Below are 16563 nucleotides of genomic sequence, written 5' to 3' on the forward strand. Positions count from 1 at the left end.
GCATTTATTTGCCTGTGCCACATCTTTAGGTGCATTCACACAGAAACTTGGCATTCTGTAAATTCAAATTCTTTATTTTTAAAAAGGGACAGTGTACATTAATCAACATTTCTTTACAGAAAGTAAATGTGCCCGAGTTAGCTGAAAGGCTAATTTTCATCGGCAGTCCCTTTGCCAGATGGTAATAGACCCAACAAAACAAAACAACAAAAAAGACACCATACACAACAGAGCTAGACAGAAATACAGTCAGCATTACATCCCCACAGTACAAGTTATATAATACAATTAATAAAACCAAAATGAAAGATTATAATACAAACACCGCCAAGCCAGCCATATTGGCATACACATAATTAGATACGTGCCGATGTCCGCACCAGAGTCTGGTGGTCTGCATACAATACTTGTCTCTCTTACCTTTCACACAGCCACCACTTTTACAGCTCCAGCCCCTTCACACGGCCTTTACAGCTGCTCTGTGTGCACGCGAGGCTGAAGTTGATCCAAGAGGTGCAAGAAGAGTTTCTGCTAAATTGGTGTGTCAGGGAAGTAATAAAAGATCCCGTCTTTGTTTGCCTGTGCCTTTCACACAGAACCCAGCAAAGTGAGGCATTTAGATGTCTGTGTCATTCAGTTTTTGTTCTGGATGAACAGCACCAACACGAAATGGGAGGGTTGGAGTTGTCCAGCTCCTGGGGTAGCATCAGAGGCTGGGTGGGATCTCTGTGTGACTGAACCTGATGGTCGAAAGAGACAGAAGGGGAAGCCATCTCTGAACAGAGGGGGAGGTCTGCGACACCACTTTTCTCCCACACACAAATCTGTCCTTTCATCCCTTCCTAAAACATCCAATCATTTCGCATCTAGCACATAAACATGGCACAGCCTCCTTGGTTTCAGGTGGGTCCATCACCATCAGTACATCTGAATGGGATGCTAACCAAGGCCCTACCACCTAAACGGCCATCGTTGGTAGGCAGAGGCCCCACTCCATTGCATCCTAACAAGGGTCATTTGACATCACAAAAGGAACCATTCCAGTCTGAACATGCCCCCTCCTTTTACAGCACAAGTACACACAAATTCTCAGACTAGAGCTGTCCTATCTAGTCTGACTGGGGTGTGCCCCACCTAGTCTCTGAGCATGAACTGATGAAGCCTGCTGGGATGAGAGGCCAAACATCAGTCCTGCCCTGAGATACAATCACCCTGTGAATAAGAATATTCACAGATATGTTTCTATAAAAATGAAATTTGATGTGATATACAATAGGCGATACGCAAGTCAACTTTTGAGTTGGGGCCGTCTTCAAGCGTTGTGGGATGTCCTGCATTGACTAAAATGGGACATACAGCTAAACTAAACTGTGACGCTGCCTGTGGATTGTGTGCAAAATGCAGTAGAGAACCTTCTTGCATCCACGTCCTAGATATCCCCACTGTTTTTACAATCCGACAAATAGTCAATGATTTCTGGACCTTTAGGAACCAAGTCCCGCCCTAAAGTCCTTTTGATTTTCCACTCATCTTGCACTAATCTGACACACACATGCTTGTCAGACAATTGTATGTAAGGCATATCTTATCACAGTTAACAACCGGGGGGGCTGCAAGATCGATGCTTCTGAGTTTTGTTGATTGGACACGTGGGGGAGGTTCTGGTGGAGATGGTGGGGCTCAGAGCCGTGCTGTATGAGTTATAATGTTGGCTCCTGCGCCACTTCCTGAGATGTGTTGTTGTTGTGGAGCACTTCCTCTTCTCCAGTCTGGTCACACTCACATACACACCCACCCCAATTCATTATTCCGAAAGCTGCATGACGCCTCATTGGGAACAATTACAAGTGCGGTTGCCATTGGAAACACGTGTGCGCAGGGTCGGAAGTAATTAGCAGTTAATTTAGCCCGGATCAAGAAAGTGGGAAGAAAAGGACAGCATTTTTTAGTCCAAATGAGTCACCTTGAGTCAACCTCTTTAATTACTCGACTTTAAGACGTGTCGTTTACTGTGCACTCTTCAAATGTAGCTACTTAAGAAAATGAACAAAGGTCTTGCCAAGGTGCTAAGGAGCGTGTCTCATGGTCACATTAAAACAAATCTCAAGGTGACTCAAGACGTTTTTTTTCCAGTGTTGTTGGATATTGACTCTGTTTATGTGTTGGCATGCTAGCATGTTCTAATTAGAGAGCATAGAGAAGTTGCACTGCGTGAAACTAGAGATACTTGCTGTGTCTGTGCCATAGGAAGTTACGTTTTTGTACTGCACAATATGGACACATTTGCGACAAAGCAGCATGTGTGGATGTTGCCTGGCGACGTCTTCAACGTGATTCAGCAGCTTGCTGAGCCCAGCACCACTTTTTCTTACTTGTACAGTGGTGACATGTCTTATTGTTTAGCATGTTTGTCACACCTCAATGTTTCAGATCATCAAACAAATGTAAATATTAGTCAAGACCAACATAACTGAACACGTAATGCTGTTTTTAAATGAAAGTTAACTTGGATTAACTGAGATGAATTGAGATCTATCAGTGTGTAAAAGGTTATAAAGCCATTTCTAAAGCTTTAGGACTCCAGCCAACCACAGTGAGAGCCATTATCCACAAATGGCCAAAACACGGAACAGTGGCAAACCTTCCCAGGAGGGGCCGGCCAACCAAAATGACCCCAAGAGCGCAGCCACGACTCAGCCAAGAGGTCACAAAAGACCCCACAACAACATCCAAAGACCTGCAGGCCTCACTTGCCTCAGTGAAGGTCAGTGTTCATGACTCCACCATAAGAAAGACGCTGGGCAAAAACGGCCTGCATGGCAGAGTTCCAAGACCAAAACCACTGCTGAACAAAAACAACATTAAGGCTCCTCTCAGTTTAGCCAGAAAACATCTTGATGATCCCCAACACCTTTGGGAAAATACTCTTTTTGGAAGGTGTGTGTCCCATTACATCTGGTGTAAAAGTAACGCTGCATTTCATCATAGCAACAGTAAAACATGATGGTGGTAGTGTGATGGTCTTCAGGACTGGAAGACTTGCTGTGATCAATGGAAGCATGAATTGTGCTGAAGGAGAATGTCCGGCCATCTGTTGGTGACCTCAAGCTGAAAGCAACTTGGGTTCTGCAGCAGGACAATGATCCAAAACACACCAGCAAGCCCACCTCTGATTGGCTGAAGACTTGAAGACTGAAGACCTGAATCCTGAATCCACATGCTGTGGCAATGTGTGCAACAATTCCTCCCCAGCGCTGGAAGAGACTCATTGCAAGTTGATTGCAGTTGTTGCTGCTAAGGGGGGCCCAACCACTTATTAGCTTTAGGGGGCATCACTTTTCCACACAGGGACATGCAGCTTTGGATGTTTTCCCCCTCAATAATAACAAGTTTTATTTAAAAAGTGCATAAAGTGTTGAGTTGTGTTGTCATTGGCTCATATTTACATTAGTTTGATGATGTGAAACATTTAAATGACAAACATGCAAACAAATAAGCAATCAGGAGGGGGGCACACCCTTCTTCACGCCAGTGTAGATGTGTGCGGATGAGGGGGTCCACTGTGCAACATTTTGTACATGAGAGGCGTAGTCAGGGAGGGGCCCGCCAAACATGTTGGCCAAAAGAAGATGAATGCAGATTTAGCCTGAACTTATTTATGGAGTATTTTATCCAAAGAGAAACTCCCCACAACGGCACGTGTAGACGTGTTCACCACTGGAGACGTGCAAGGTGACTCACCAACCACATACTGCACATCAGCACAACTCTTTGGTTGCTCCCACAAAAGTGTTAATTGCATGCTTTAATGTCCACGTTTTGCTGTCAGCGTCTGCTTGCATTGGGCCACAAGAAGGGGTTGTAGTCACCCACCAGATCCAGCAGATGGACTTGTGGTGACATGCACGCCGTAAAGCTCATGCCCCCCACCTGCAGCACTGGAGTGGAAAGGTATTTCTGTTTTGCATCAGTGAGATGGACGCGCTCAGGACTGCCTGGCTTTGGAGGACATCTTTGCTCTGGTTCTGGTTTCAGAGTTGTTTCTTGGTAATCACGGTTAAGTGGGTCTACACCAGACTGTGATAAGTGAATAGGAGTCCTTATTTATAAATAGAATATTTTCATAGTTGGAGCATAGAAAACCTGTTTTAAACCTTCTAAATGTTTTTTAACGTTATTAGCGCCCCCTAGACATCAGATAACACCCCTATAGTCACCTTTACACTTAGAGTACGCATTACGCATCATAATAAGAGGAAATAAGCCATTTGAGACGTACGTAAGACTTCCACTAGTGTGTATTGCAGTAAATGTGTTCTGGGGGCACAGACAGGCTTCATAGCTGAGTTTCATCTCAGTGTGGGTCAGGGCCGCACCGCAGCCCGTGTTCGGGGTTATCGTGTCTGTTATGAGATCATTCAAACCTGCAAAAACTAAGCCTGTTGTTCCGGCGATCACGTGTGGCGCTTTTGTGTCTCAGCAACATTACAGTAACATGACTGACACCTGGTGACCAGTGTAGAGTACTACACATCACACCCCCTTTCAACGCCTTGTATTTGTATTTGATGTCATTAAGCCATTTCTATGCTTAAAAATATGTCAAATGTGCTTAATAGGCATGTTTTTTACTAACAACACCCAGGAAACAGCATCATTTGTTTGTGTACTTTTGTAAAAGTGTGATAGTGAAGCTACAAAATTGGCATCATTAAATGTGTTAGTGTACCTAATGAATTGACTTGTCTCTGCTCGACAGCGAGGTGGAGGAGGAGCTGGAGGTGGTGTGGCAGGCGGCCACCAGGGAGAACCAGCAAATCAAGGAGACTCTGTGGGACTTGGGGCCCATCGGGGACCTGCTTGAACGGGACTAAGCTGACACCGCCTCCCCTGACCGGGCTCCCAAGGCTGCCCATCTCCGACACGAGAAGCATCAGCGAGACCGGGATATCTCCAGCTAGATCCATCACACAGGCAACGTTGGGGTTTTTATCTTCACACAGTGGAACCCTCTAAGGCAGGGGCAGGGGGCAGGAACTTTTTTGGCCAAGAGAGCCATGAAAGCCACATATTTGATTTAACAACTAAATGCACGCATTTTTAAGCAAGACCAACAATTTTCGAACATAGTAAGTCTTTGAATGTGTTCTTTTAAAAACGTTATACTGAAGCTGAGCAACAATAAATCAAATACAAAATACTTTGATAGAATACTTGCATGGTTTTGCACCGTACTCCTCATCGTTCTTTCTTTTTGCCCTCTTTCTCGTCAAAAGGGTTTGTGCTGCCCACTGTTTGATCAAGGGATGGAAGTTTACTTCTTGACCTCAATGACTTCAGTAGGCTACGCCGTTATCCAGTAAGAACCCAGTTTTGGTGCCAGACAGGGGTGTACCCCCCCCGGAGGGTTTTCAGGTTTTCAGCCTGGATTTGAACATCTTGTGGCTCCAACGTGTCAGCGATGAAAGACTTGCACACAAGCAGAGCTGTTTTCAAGGCTATTCTCTGAAGTGCAGAGACCTGAGAACTGGACTAATGAGCTCATATTCCCTGGTTCTAGTCAGCACTCGAGCAGCAGCATTGTGGATGCACTGCAGCGGTTTTACAGCTGGTTTAGAGGGCCTGGTGAGAAGGTGCTACACTAGTCTAGCCTGCTGGAGACAAAGGATGGGTTAGTCTCTGCCTCAGACACCATTCCCTTGATTTTAGCAACGTTTTCTAGCTGGTAAAAAGCTGATGATGTTATTGATTTAATGTGGCTGTCAACGTTCACATGTGAGTTCCTTATTACTCCTACATGTCTAACTGATGGTGAGGTTCTAGAGAAAGAGTGTCAAGGTGACTGATAACACGTTCTCTTTGCTTCTGGGGACCAGAGGCAATGATTTCAAACTGTGGCCATCATAAAGCCTTTTTTTAGCTAACAATGTTGCAAATCATTAAAGATTCTTAACTGTTATGCAAGCATAAAAGGACGTTAACGGCTGTTGATTTGTCAAACAGAAAAACAATAAAATGCTGTGTTTTCCTTTTTTTGCGGCTTCAGCGGCGTCGCTTGGCCCCAAGTGTACACTCCCAGGTGCACTTGTTGGACTTGGAGCTTCTACTGTGTAATATTTGATGTTTCCAATGAAAGGAGCTGCTCTTAAACTTTATAGCTGTCAGATGAGCTCCTGGTGCCCGTGAGAAGGATGTACCTGCGCGCAGTAAAACACGTGAGTGAGTCAATAAAGCCTCCACAACCCTCATACAGCACATGCTAAATACACGATGTATGTTAGCTGTACAAGTCAAATGTGGTCATGGCGCCCTCTGTTGGACGCTCACTGTAGTAAAGATGATCACGTTGCTTCATGGGCTGGTATTTCATAGTTTTTGCTACATTCGATATTTGCACGTGACAACTTGCACGAGAATCTGCATTAAAAAGCGAGTTGTGTAAATGATATGTCATTCATGTCACTTGTACGGCGCTTCCCCACCTCCAGGAAGCGCTTTGGCACTGCAGCACATTTACCTGCTGATGACGCAGCATCAGGAGCAGCGGGGGGTTCAGCATCTTGCCCGAGGACACTTGGACATGATGACGGGAGGGCGGAGGATGGAATCCGCAACCTTCAGGTTGGGAGACGACCACTCTACCACCTGGGCCATGCTGCCCCAATTTACAGATTTTCTTTCTCTATTTTTCTTTGCTGATGGATCGTGAGGCTCGTAGAAGCAACATGACACGAAGATAGGCTCGAAAGGCCCACCTGATAAACATTTACAAGGACTTTGAATCAGCGCATCCTTAAAATCCTGTCAATTATTGTTGAGCCTGCTGATGTTGGTGCCACATTTGAAACGTGAGCACACGTCCACATCAGCAGGACCTTCTCATTTGACACCATCTTTTTACGAGCCTGGTCTCATCACGAGTTGGGCTTTCTTCTCGTCATCCTGCTCGGTTTGTAGGTGGCATGTGGAATCATCAGGTACACACACACACCGAGAGCAGAATGAAACCTTGAACGTACCCTGCTTGGCAGCACCATGGAGGAGATCCAGTGTGAGAGCTGCGTGTTCGGATGCTGTGTTTGCTGTTTATGGGACAAATGAATGCATGTGAACGTTGGCCTCCGCCAAGGCTGCCTTTCCCACCCGTTCTGTTCATCATTTCATGGACACGTTTTCTAGGCGCAGCCAAGGCCTCAAGGGAGTCCAGTTTGGGGGCCTTAGGATCTGGTCTCTGCTGTTTGCAGACGATGTGGTCCTGACCTTCAGCATTTACAGGGGGGGGTTGCATCTGAGTGTGAAGCTTCTGGGATGAGACTCAGCACCTCCAAATCCCAGGCCGTGCTTCTCAGTGGGGAAAGGGTGGCTTGGGAATGAAGTCCTTCCCCGGGTGGAGGAGTTCAGGTATCTCAGGTGAGGGAAGGTTGTAGCGTGAGGTGGACAGGCGTATCGGCACAGCGTCTGCAGTCATGCGGTCGCTGCCCCCCCCCCACTGAGACTGCTATGATTAGATATTAAGCAGACGAGGGAGGGTGTAACCGTAGTAACAAGACGTTTGTCTTTTTTATTTTAGTGGAAATGTAACATTCATGTGGTCTTTTTCTCCTTGGTCAGCTTCCACTGTCTGTCCTATCAGTGCACGGTTGCTAGGCAACATTCAGGTTGGCAATAAGTAACCAGCAGAAGCATGTCTGCCACTTTCAACATGAAGGAAATCTTATTTTATTTTATAAGTTCCTGGTAAACTCTGCTCTGCATGCGCTGATGCGGTGTTTGTTTTTGCTGCTGTGTTTGTTTGTCCCTCAGGGGACGCTTTAGTTGACGTACACTTGCATAGTTCAAGGTGTGCTTCTTGTGAGCAGCTTCCTGAGGGGTGTTTCTCACAGGACGTGTTGACTCGCTGTGCCGCCAGAGGCGAGAACACGTGTTCACCTCTGAGCAGTCTAACCTTTGACCCCCATAAAGGCTTCTTGTGCAAGGCGGAGGAAATGCTGCTTCACTGTTTGGATTCACATTGATCCCACGTCCTTGGCCTTGGCTCACCTGAAGGTAACTTGACTTGCTTTGTTCTGGATGTTTCTGCTGTCGTGTGTACAGGATGCAGTCATGCTCCTTGATTGCTTGGTTGCGTTATGAAGGCTACGTTGTCGACGGCACCGTGTTGCAAGTGTGTACATGACTCATTAACGTTGCTTTGTTTTCACATCACTCCATAACAAAGTAACTTTACGTCCATTATTCAGCTAAATTGCTACATATGATACCTTCTCCAAGCCTGCAGAGATCCCAGCAAGGATCTTCTATGTCTATGCTGGAGTTGTTAGTGGTGGGTGGCATGGAGCTTGTAATGGCCACATTACTGAGGTGTTCTAGTGACGATAACATGAATCTAGGATCTTGATTTCATGGTTTCATGATATGAAGTGTAAGAATAGCATCCTGATGTTACCCCCACCCACCCTTGGCTTCTAACAGACAGCAGCTGCGTAAGCTGTAGTTAAGGGGCCTAATTACCCAACAGGAGTGAAATATGAAGTCAGTTATGTTTCCACATCTACCAACCATGTGGTGTCCAAATCATCAAGGTTGAATGCTGACTTATATTTCAGTGAGCGCTATTATTCTGAAGCACCTAACATGATAGTTAGTTTATGTTTTAGTCAGGAGGCTGATCCTGCATCTCACAATGCTTTGCACTGTGGGATCTTACGGAGATGCGAGATGGACAGGCGGGTTGGTGGGGGGTCTGTGATGCAGACTCTGCGTCGGTATGTTGGGGTGAACAGGGAGCTGAGCCCAAAGGCAAAGCTCTCAATGGACCCCCCCCACCTACGTTCCCACCCTCACCTATGGTCATGAGCTTTGGGTCGTGACCGAAAGGACAAGATGGCGGGTAAAAGCGGCCGAAATGAGTTTTCTCCGTAGGGTGGCAGGACTCTCCCTTGGAGATAAGGTGAGAAGCTCCGTCATCTGGGACAAACTTAGAGTAGAAGCGCTGCTCCTCCATGTTGAGAGGAGCCAGATGAGGTGGCTCAGCATCTGGTCAGGACGCCTCCCTGGGGAGGTGTTCAGGGCACATCCGACCAGTAGGAGGCCTCGGGGAGGACCCAGGACATGTTGGAGAGGCTACGTCTCTCAACTGGCCTGGGAACATCTCAGGATCTGCAGGGGGGAGCTGGACGAAATAGCCGGGGGAGAGGGAAGTCTGGGCTTCCCTGCTTAGGCTGCTGCCCCCACGACCCAGCCTCGGATAAACGGTAGAAGATGGATGGATGGGTGGATGGATGGAAGGATGGGTCTTCAGGAAGTTCTAAGTTAATCTCTGAGCTTCAGAAAGCAAAAGAAGAAATGGGAGTGAGACAAAATCCTGTTTTGAGGAAGCAATTTATTGCAAACAAGCATTAAAGTGAAATGGGTTGTTTGAGACCATAGCTATAAAAAAAAAAAACTAACACCCCCCGGCCCCCAAAATAGGCTTTACTGTCTGGAACTCATGTCTGTTTTGGTAAATCCATCCCCAAATGTTGTCACAGATGTTGGTGTGCCTCGCTGCAGCCACCTTGAAACACCCACATTCAAACAAACAACTTGCAAAAGATGAATCTAGGAAAAGCTAACACCACCAAGCACTCGTTGTTGTTGGTGGAAGCTCCTTTTTATGACATCCTTATCTCGGTAGAAGTCAACAGGATGTGGCCCACGGAGCTCTTATTTCGAAGGCTGGAAGTGTGTTGTGTGGGCTGAGGAGGTGTCTTGACTGTTGCTAAACGAGACTTGCTGTGAGCATGGATGAACTTGCCGCCCAGCGCCCAGCGCCCAGCGCCCAGCGCCCAGCGCCCAGCGCCCAGCGCCCAGCGCCCAGCGCCCAGCGCCCAGTGCCCAGCGCCCGTCCTTTATTTACACCCAAGTTCCACATCGGCGGGCATCCTGGAACCCTGGCTTACAATGGCACGAGACAGACGGCATTTATTGTTTGACTTCCCCGATCCTGACTGCTTTGAGGAAGTCCGATGTAGCATCAAAGACGAGGTACTGTGTTATTTCCATAACTTGTTTCATCGCGTTCATGATGTCCTTGATGATGTTGCAAATGCTGCACTCAGCCCACGGCTCTTTTTCGTGACAGTAAGCCCAAGTTTTTAGTCACTGGTGCTCACGGCTATTTCTTCGGGCGGTGAAGTGAGCATCGGAACTCGGAATGCAAATACAGAAAGCATTCCTATGGAGCCTGGATGCCCAACCCTGTTGACACACAGGACACATAACGTGACTTTATATCCAAGTACTGTGGTCACGCTGAACTCTCACCACTGAAGAAGCCATTTGGATTAAAGGTCAAATTGCAGTAAACTTCTCAAATATGTTGTTTATTTAATGAATGATATTAATTTATTTAAAAAGGAAATGTCAACAGACTGTTTGCAACAGTTAGGTGGCTGCCTTGAGGGCGCTAACTTTGGAAGGTGTTGCCAGCACTGAACCCCGCCCTCTTGCTGCGCCCAGCGTGTAAAGTGCACCCCAGGTCATTTTGAGGCAGTTGCAAGCATGAAGGGATAACAAAAATTGTGTGTGCGGGTTTTCAGTACGTGTTGTTATACCTGGGGAGTGCAATCGGAGCATTTCAAGTTTCATTATATTTATTTATTTATTTATTTATTTATTTATTTATTTATTTATTTATTCTGCAGGCCAGGGCTTCTCAACCCACCTTTATTTCAGTCATTTTTAATTGTTTATACTTTATGATTTATTTAATATTTATTTATACTTCTGTTTAAGTCAAACCAAGCAAATGTATGTTTTTTAAATCCCCAATGTGAATCATACACATTTAATGATGTGTCCAAAGGGCATATTAGAGGAATTTATTAAGGGATTTGGACTTTGTTTTGACTTTTTATGTCATAATTACAGAATGACTTTCTTATCTCATAATTCTGACTTTGCATTGGGCTATTTTTTCTTTCAGCGGTGGAAACAGGCTTCTTTATAATGGTGATGTACTTCAGTGTAACATTTATTGTTTTTAGCATGTCCAAAATAAAGCATTCCCATTACCAGTGGTGTTCCTCAAGGCTCTGCTTTAGATCCTCTTACGCATTTCCATTTGTAACTTTGTTAAGCATGTGTGACATCAACCACAGCTTAAGGCTGTTCCGTCTAACGGGTGCTGCATGCTTGTGGGCAGGACAAGATGGACGATGAAGATTTGGAGAAAAACAAGCAGGTCTTTAGCGTGAGTACGCAACAAACACTTCCTGTTTCAAGGCTTCTGCTGCTTCCTGTGCTTTCCTGAGCAACAGTTGATGTTCTTGTGTGACATTTGGACTTTAGACTAAAGGGACGGTCAATGGCGTCCACTGCCCAACTTCCTCTGCAGTCCCCGGTCCAAAGCTCCCCACGGCTTTGGAGCACCAAGCTAAACCTTCGCTGTTTGGGAAGTACCAGCAGAGCCTGCAGACCCTCAAACCTTTCCGCTGGACTTCATCACAGTCAGTGTCCCTCAGTAGCACTCACTTAGCAATGTTGCTAGCCCTTTGCTAACACGTTTCCTGTATAGGCCACACCCTATGGATAATGCAGGGTTCCTGTCCTTCACGTCCTTTGGATGGATGACCTCCATGATGTGGGCCATGTTCCGGAACCGGCTGGACATGGGCTCTCTCAACCTGTCTCCTTTAGACGAGGCCGGGAACAGCACGGAAAGGTGGAAAACTCTTCTTGTGGTTCTGTGGTGTGTTCAACCTTGGTAGCTAGACCTGAGGCCTGTCATTGATCACACGATTAATAAAAACAAACTACAGTCAAACCTGTCTTAGCAGCCACCTTTATAGAATGGCCACCTGCCTATAGCAGCCACTGAAAAATCCCCCGCAGCAAATTTACATGTTATAGACCCTGTGTATAGCAGTCACCTGTCCAACGCAGCCAGCAGCCACCCATTTTGTCTCCCTTGGTCAATATCTGACCGCATATAGCAGCCAAATTACCAACTCAAGTAGAAGCTTCATGCACGAAAAAGTTTGTTTTTTCAATCAATGAAGCCGTCGTGTGTAGACTTTAATTACTGAGTCGTAGCTCAGTCACAATCATTCACAAGATCCACACAAACTGACAGTTGTTCCACATAAAGTAGGCTGGGAACAGGACGTGCTCCCAGCGACACTACAATAAAAAAAACATACGCTAGCATGCATGCGGCAGCGGGAGCAAAACTGAGTTGGGTTGTACTTAATTGAAGTATTTTAGAATGTACTCACGTTATTTTTCATCAACCCTCATCCACAAATCCATCAAAGTCCTCATCTTCTGTATTCGACACAAAAAAGCCGTCTTCTTCTCCGTTCGCTACTAGTCTGTTAACTTGTCAGTGTTATTCAGCTCCGAAGCAAAGAAGGAAACTTCTCCTGTTGCTTCTGCCAACTTTATTTATTGAATGCGGCCACCAGACAGCAGCTCAGAACACACACACATCTCTCAGCATCGTCTCTCCTTCCTGCTTGCCCACAAAGCAAAGGTTAAACAAGCCCCACTACATAGCTGTCCAGCCAATGCCTGTAAGAAATGACACCGTTTATTTCCTGGTGTGCACTGGTCAATACTGTAATGCCGCTTGTTGTGGGGAAGGAGAGACTCACGTCGCCGATGCACTTTAATGGCTTTGTTAACAGCGGAGAACACTGCAGGACTTTACATCCACGCCAACATAAACACACTTCCCAACTCTCTCCAAACTCACAGCTAGCACTGAGCCTAGCTCTCCTGCTCGGGACGCCCACCGTCACTTCCCGTCACTTCCTGATGAACTAAAGCTGGAATGACACTGCCGTATAACATTAAAATATTAAAAACAAGCGTAAGACATTACTAGCACAGCTTTGTTCTGTGGGTCGTGGATATATTCTATCAGTTATTATTAAGCCTCTAGCTTCCTTTTAGTAAGTAAAAACCTTGGCTATGATTGCACTACATTGTCATGTAGACCTACAAAGTACACTTGGAAGAACAAGAGGTGAATAAATGTATTGCAACTGATGTGAAACTGATGAGGAGTAGGATTAAATAAGCTTTGCTTCTTCCTACTCCTTTTTGGACATGCAAAATTGTGAATTGTACTATGTGATGTGCTACTGTTTGACTCATATGCATGTTCAGGATTAAAACCATGAACCATGATAATAACAAGCCTAGTAGTGCTGTACAACTTTTATCCGCAGTCCGCAGTGCCCTCTACTGGTCAACATTATTATTTTTTTCCCCTTTTTTTTCCTCTACTGGTCAACCTTCAAACTGGACGCCAACCTGTCTATAGAGGCCACCTGTCTATAGCGGCCACTTTTGCAGACTCCCTCTAGTGGCCGCTATAGACAAGTTTGACTGTACATCATGGTGAGAATACACTCACCCAGCCTGAGATGTGTACACACACACACACACACACACACACACACACACACACACACAAAGCTGCACTACACTCTGCTAAACTCAGCTAACCTTGCTAGTTTCCATTCACTCTCCGTAACAGAGGAGTTGCAAAGGTTTTTCGCTGCCGTTTCGACATGTTTAGTAATGTTTGTGATGAGATTCCGCCACGATTGAGCGGCTCGCAAGGGGAAATACTTCCCCACACGAACTTTCCTTCTTCTCACGATGACATCATTTCTTTCACATGTCACTTTCCACAAGATTCCGCACTTAACAGTACGATTCCAGTTTTATTGGCCAATTCCGTGATTCCATTATTGGGCCCTCCTCTCTTCAACACAATAGTCATTTATTGATGGTCCCTAGTGTAAACAACCAGCGGTTAGCACGTCCCGTGCGTGCTCCCCGCACCGTGACACAGTAGTCTGGCCGGTATAGCTACGGAGCCCAATATCCTGGCTGACGACAAGTCAGAGCATCATAGAAGATGGATGGATGGGTTTTATGGAATGATTTGATGTTTTATGGAATGATTTGATGTTTTATGGAATGATTTGATGTTTTACGGAATGATTTGATGTTTTATGGAATGATTTGATGTTTTACGGAATGATTTGATGTTTTATGGAATGATTTGATGTTTTACGGAATGATTTGATGTTTTATGGAATGATTTGATGAAGTGATTTCACCCTTCTTTTCTGTAAAACACTTTGAATGACCTTACAAGCTGCTCTAGAAATCAACTTGCCTTGCCTTGGAAAATAGTCAAAGCTCAGTGAGGCGTTTGATCGGCAAAGTAAATATATCAAACGAAACAGTGCAAAGCGGTGCACGCCCACAGACGGTGCGGTTTGCCACATGTTAAGCGTTTGTGTTTAGGAATAAATCCCAATGTTCATCATTTATTCAAGTGCAATTGTGATTTTATTTATTGTTTTTATTGTTGTGTGTGGCTTTGATTGGAGTCTTTCTTCTTTACAGAGACAGGGTCTGTTTTTTGGTTTGGTTTTTAATCATTTATCATCCTCGATAAATTGACGTGCAATTTTCTGTAGCACATGTGCTGTGCCACCCGGGCTGGATGACAAGAGGCTTCACTCTGCCTGTGGCTGTGTGCCTTGCTTCTGTAGTGGAATGAACGGAGAGAGTGAACCCTCCTGTCAGCTATTCAGCCTCTTTGAGTGTCCCTTGTAGTTGTAGCTGTCCTATCTTTGTTGACTTACCTGTTCCATGTTGTGCTGGCACAGTGATTGTAGTTAGTGTTCTGTCACTAAAGCGTGTCCACACTGCCTTAGATGGAACCATAAGGGCCATTCTGTCTCTCTCCTCAGGCTGCAAAGGCTCTGGGAGGAGGAAGTTGCCAAGTTGGGTTGGGAAAAGGCCTCTTTGAGGCGGGTGATTCTTCGCTTCCAAAGAACCAGGCTGATTGTCTCCATCATTGTTGGCGTTCTTGCCATGGTGGCAGCCTTTTTGGGGCCGGTGAGTATCTGATTCCTTCTTTATCTTTTGGTTTAACATTCAAACTCGGGATGTAATCGTAAGCATGGTCGGGCCTGATGATGGATGGATGGATGGATGGATGGATGGATGGATGGATGGACAGACGGATGGGACACTGTTTGGGAATACCAGGTGCTGCTTGTAGCCCCTTTGCCTGCATTTTTTGCTATTCGTGCCAATTATACAAAGGTTGGTGCTGGAAAAGGGCTGGACGTTTACTTGACAGCAGTTGTAGCTGTCAGAAAAAGACACTGGTGTTCATCTATCTGACTGCAAGATGCTGTGCTGCTGTGTGAAATTGCATATTCTTCTGACAACGTATGTTTTTAACATCCATATTCAAATTCATTTAAATATGCTCAGTATACTTAAATATGCATATTTGTTTTAGTCATAATATAACATGGCATTTAAAGTGACCAGTCAAAAATGAGCTTGGGTTGCTGGGCCGTCTTTTCAGTGCCCGCCCCGGGCGACAACGACAACTCACCAAAACTGGCTGCACGCAAGCAAGCGAGACTGCACAGGTGTAGAGACTGGCGGCGCACACGCATGGAGCGTTTAGTCGGAGACAGCGAGGGGTGGGGTCTTGATGCGTGCACCATACGAGGCTTCTGATGCTGCCAATATTGTGGCATCTCTGTCTGATGGACTGGCGGTGAGTCCAGGATGGACTCCAAAGTCAGATGGGGTAGGGGGGTCCAAAGTTTTTCCACCATATGGAAAAGCCAAAGGATGCGGGGGCCATTTTTATACTTTTTTATTTTGTAGAAAGGCTTAAAGAGACGTTTGATATGTATTGAAAATAAAACTTTGTGTTATAGGTGACTAAGTGTGCTGTTAACACCTGTTTTGCTCTTTTTTTCCTCCATTGATGCTGTTTTTTTTGTTTTGTTTGTTTGTTTAATAAAATGTCTACAATGTGCCACGGGCCGCAAATGTGCACACGTGACTGAGTTTCTCCGCAGGCTCTTCTGGTCTACCTGCTTCTGGACTACATCGCCAACCCCTCCGAGTCCAGCCGGTTGCACGGCATCGGCCTTTGCTTTGCCTTGTTCACCTCTGAGTTCTTCAAGGGCTTCCTCATCTCGCTGCTGTGGGCCATCAACCTGCGCACCGCCATCCGACTGAAGGGCGCCTTCAGCGCGCTGGGCTACCAGAAGGTCATCTCGCTGCGGGTGCACAGCGGCATCTCCATGGGCGAGGTAAGAAGTGTGGGAAAGATGTGGTGCTGGACAGTTTTACTGCACGTGCAGGATGTGTACAAATTTGTCCTGAAGCAGTTTTGAAGGCTTCAGATCTTCATCCCATAGCTGCAGTAGTCACCATATTTGACGTAGAGCAGGCTTCCATAACTGCTTCCTGGTTTAGTGAGCGTGGCTGACACGCACCTCAGTGTTCCTCAGAGAACATGGCTGCTTCTCTCTCTGACGCCCAGATAATTAACGTTCTGACAAGCGACGGCCACAGGCTGTTTGAAGCCGTCCTGTTCGGGAGCTTCGTGATCTCCTCCCCAGTGCTCTTTTTCGTGTGTATCATCTACGCCTGCTACATCCTGGGCTTGACGGCGCTGATGGGGGTCGGCACCTACCTCGTCTTCATCCCCGTCCAGGTGGGAGCCGCTTGGCGTAAATC

General features: G+C 46.0%; 2 protein-coding genes across 10 annotated transcripts in view; both read left to right on the forward strand.

Moving 5' to 3' along the window:
- The window catches only part of cep89 (centrosomal protein 89), a 61215-nt gene extending 55372 nt beyond the window's left edge, over positions 1-5843 (forward strand). For 2 of the 5 annotated variants that reach the window (XM_054769925.1, XM_054769931.1), the window contains one exon: positions 4760-5012. In XM_054769925.1, the coding sequence (XP_054625900.1) occupies positions 4760-4864 (105 nt within the window). In that variant the 3' untranslated portion in view covers positions 4865-5012. Of the gene's footprint in view, positions 1-4759 lie in introns of all 5 variants that reach the window. The other 3 variants (XR_008569748.1, XM_054769924.1, XM_054769934.1) reach the window with 3 other exon arrangements.
- Positions 5844-6072: 229 nt separating this feature from the next.
- abcc12 (ATP-binding cassette, sub-family C (CFTR/MRP), member 12) overlaps positions 6073-16563 on the forward strand; it is a 35728-nt gene continuing 25237 nt past the window's right edge. Inside the window, exons 1-8 of one of the 5 annotated variants that reach the window (XM_054769902.1) lie at positions 6073-6215; positions 6489-6621; positions 11186-11233; positions 11332-11489; positions 11558-11704; positions 14760-14907; positions 15897-16133; positions 16367-16540. In XM_054769902.1, the coding sequence (XP_054625877.1) occupies positions 11192-11233; positions 11332-11489; positions 11558-11704; positions 14760-14907; positions 15897-16133; positions 16367-16540 (906 nt within the window). In that variant the 5' untranslated portion in view covers positions 6073-6215; positions 6489-6621; positions 11186-11191. Of the gene's footprint in view, positions 6216-6408; positions 6622-6664; positions 6978-7962; positions 8047-11185; positions 11234-11331; positions 11490-11557; positions 11705-14759; positions 14908-15896; positions 16134-16366; positions 16541-16563 lie in introns of those variants that run through there. The other 4 variants (XM_054769899.1, XM_054769898.1, XM_054769900.1 and 1 more) reach the window with 4 other exon arrangements.

Source organism: Dunckerocampus dactyliophorus, chromosome 3 (genome assembly GCF_027744805.1).
Source record: "Dunckerocampus dactyliophorus isolate RoL2022-P2 chromosome 3, RoL_Ddac_1.1, whole genome shotgun sequence".
NCBI classification, from domain to species: Eukaryota; Metazoa; Chordata; class Actinopteri; order Syngnathiformes; family Syngnathidae; genus Dunckerocampus; species Dunckerocampus dactyliophorus.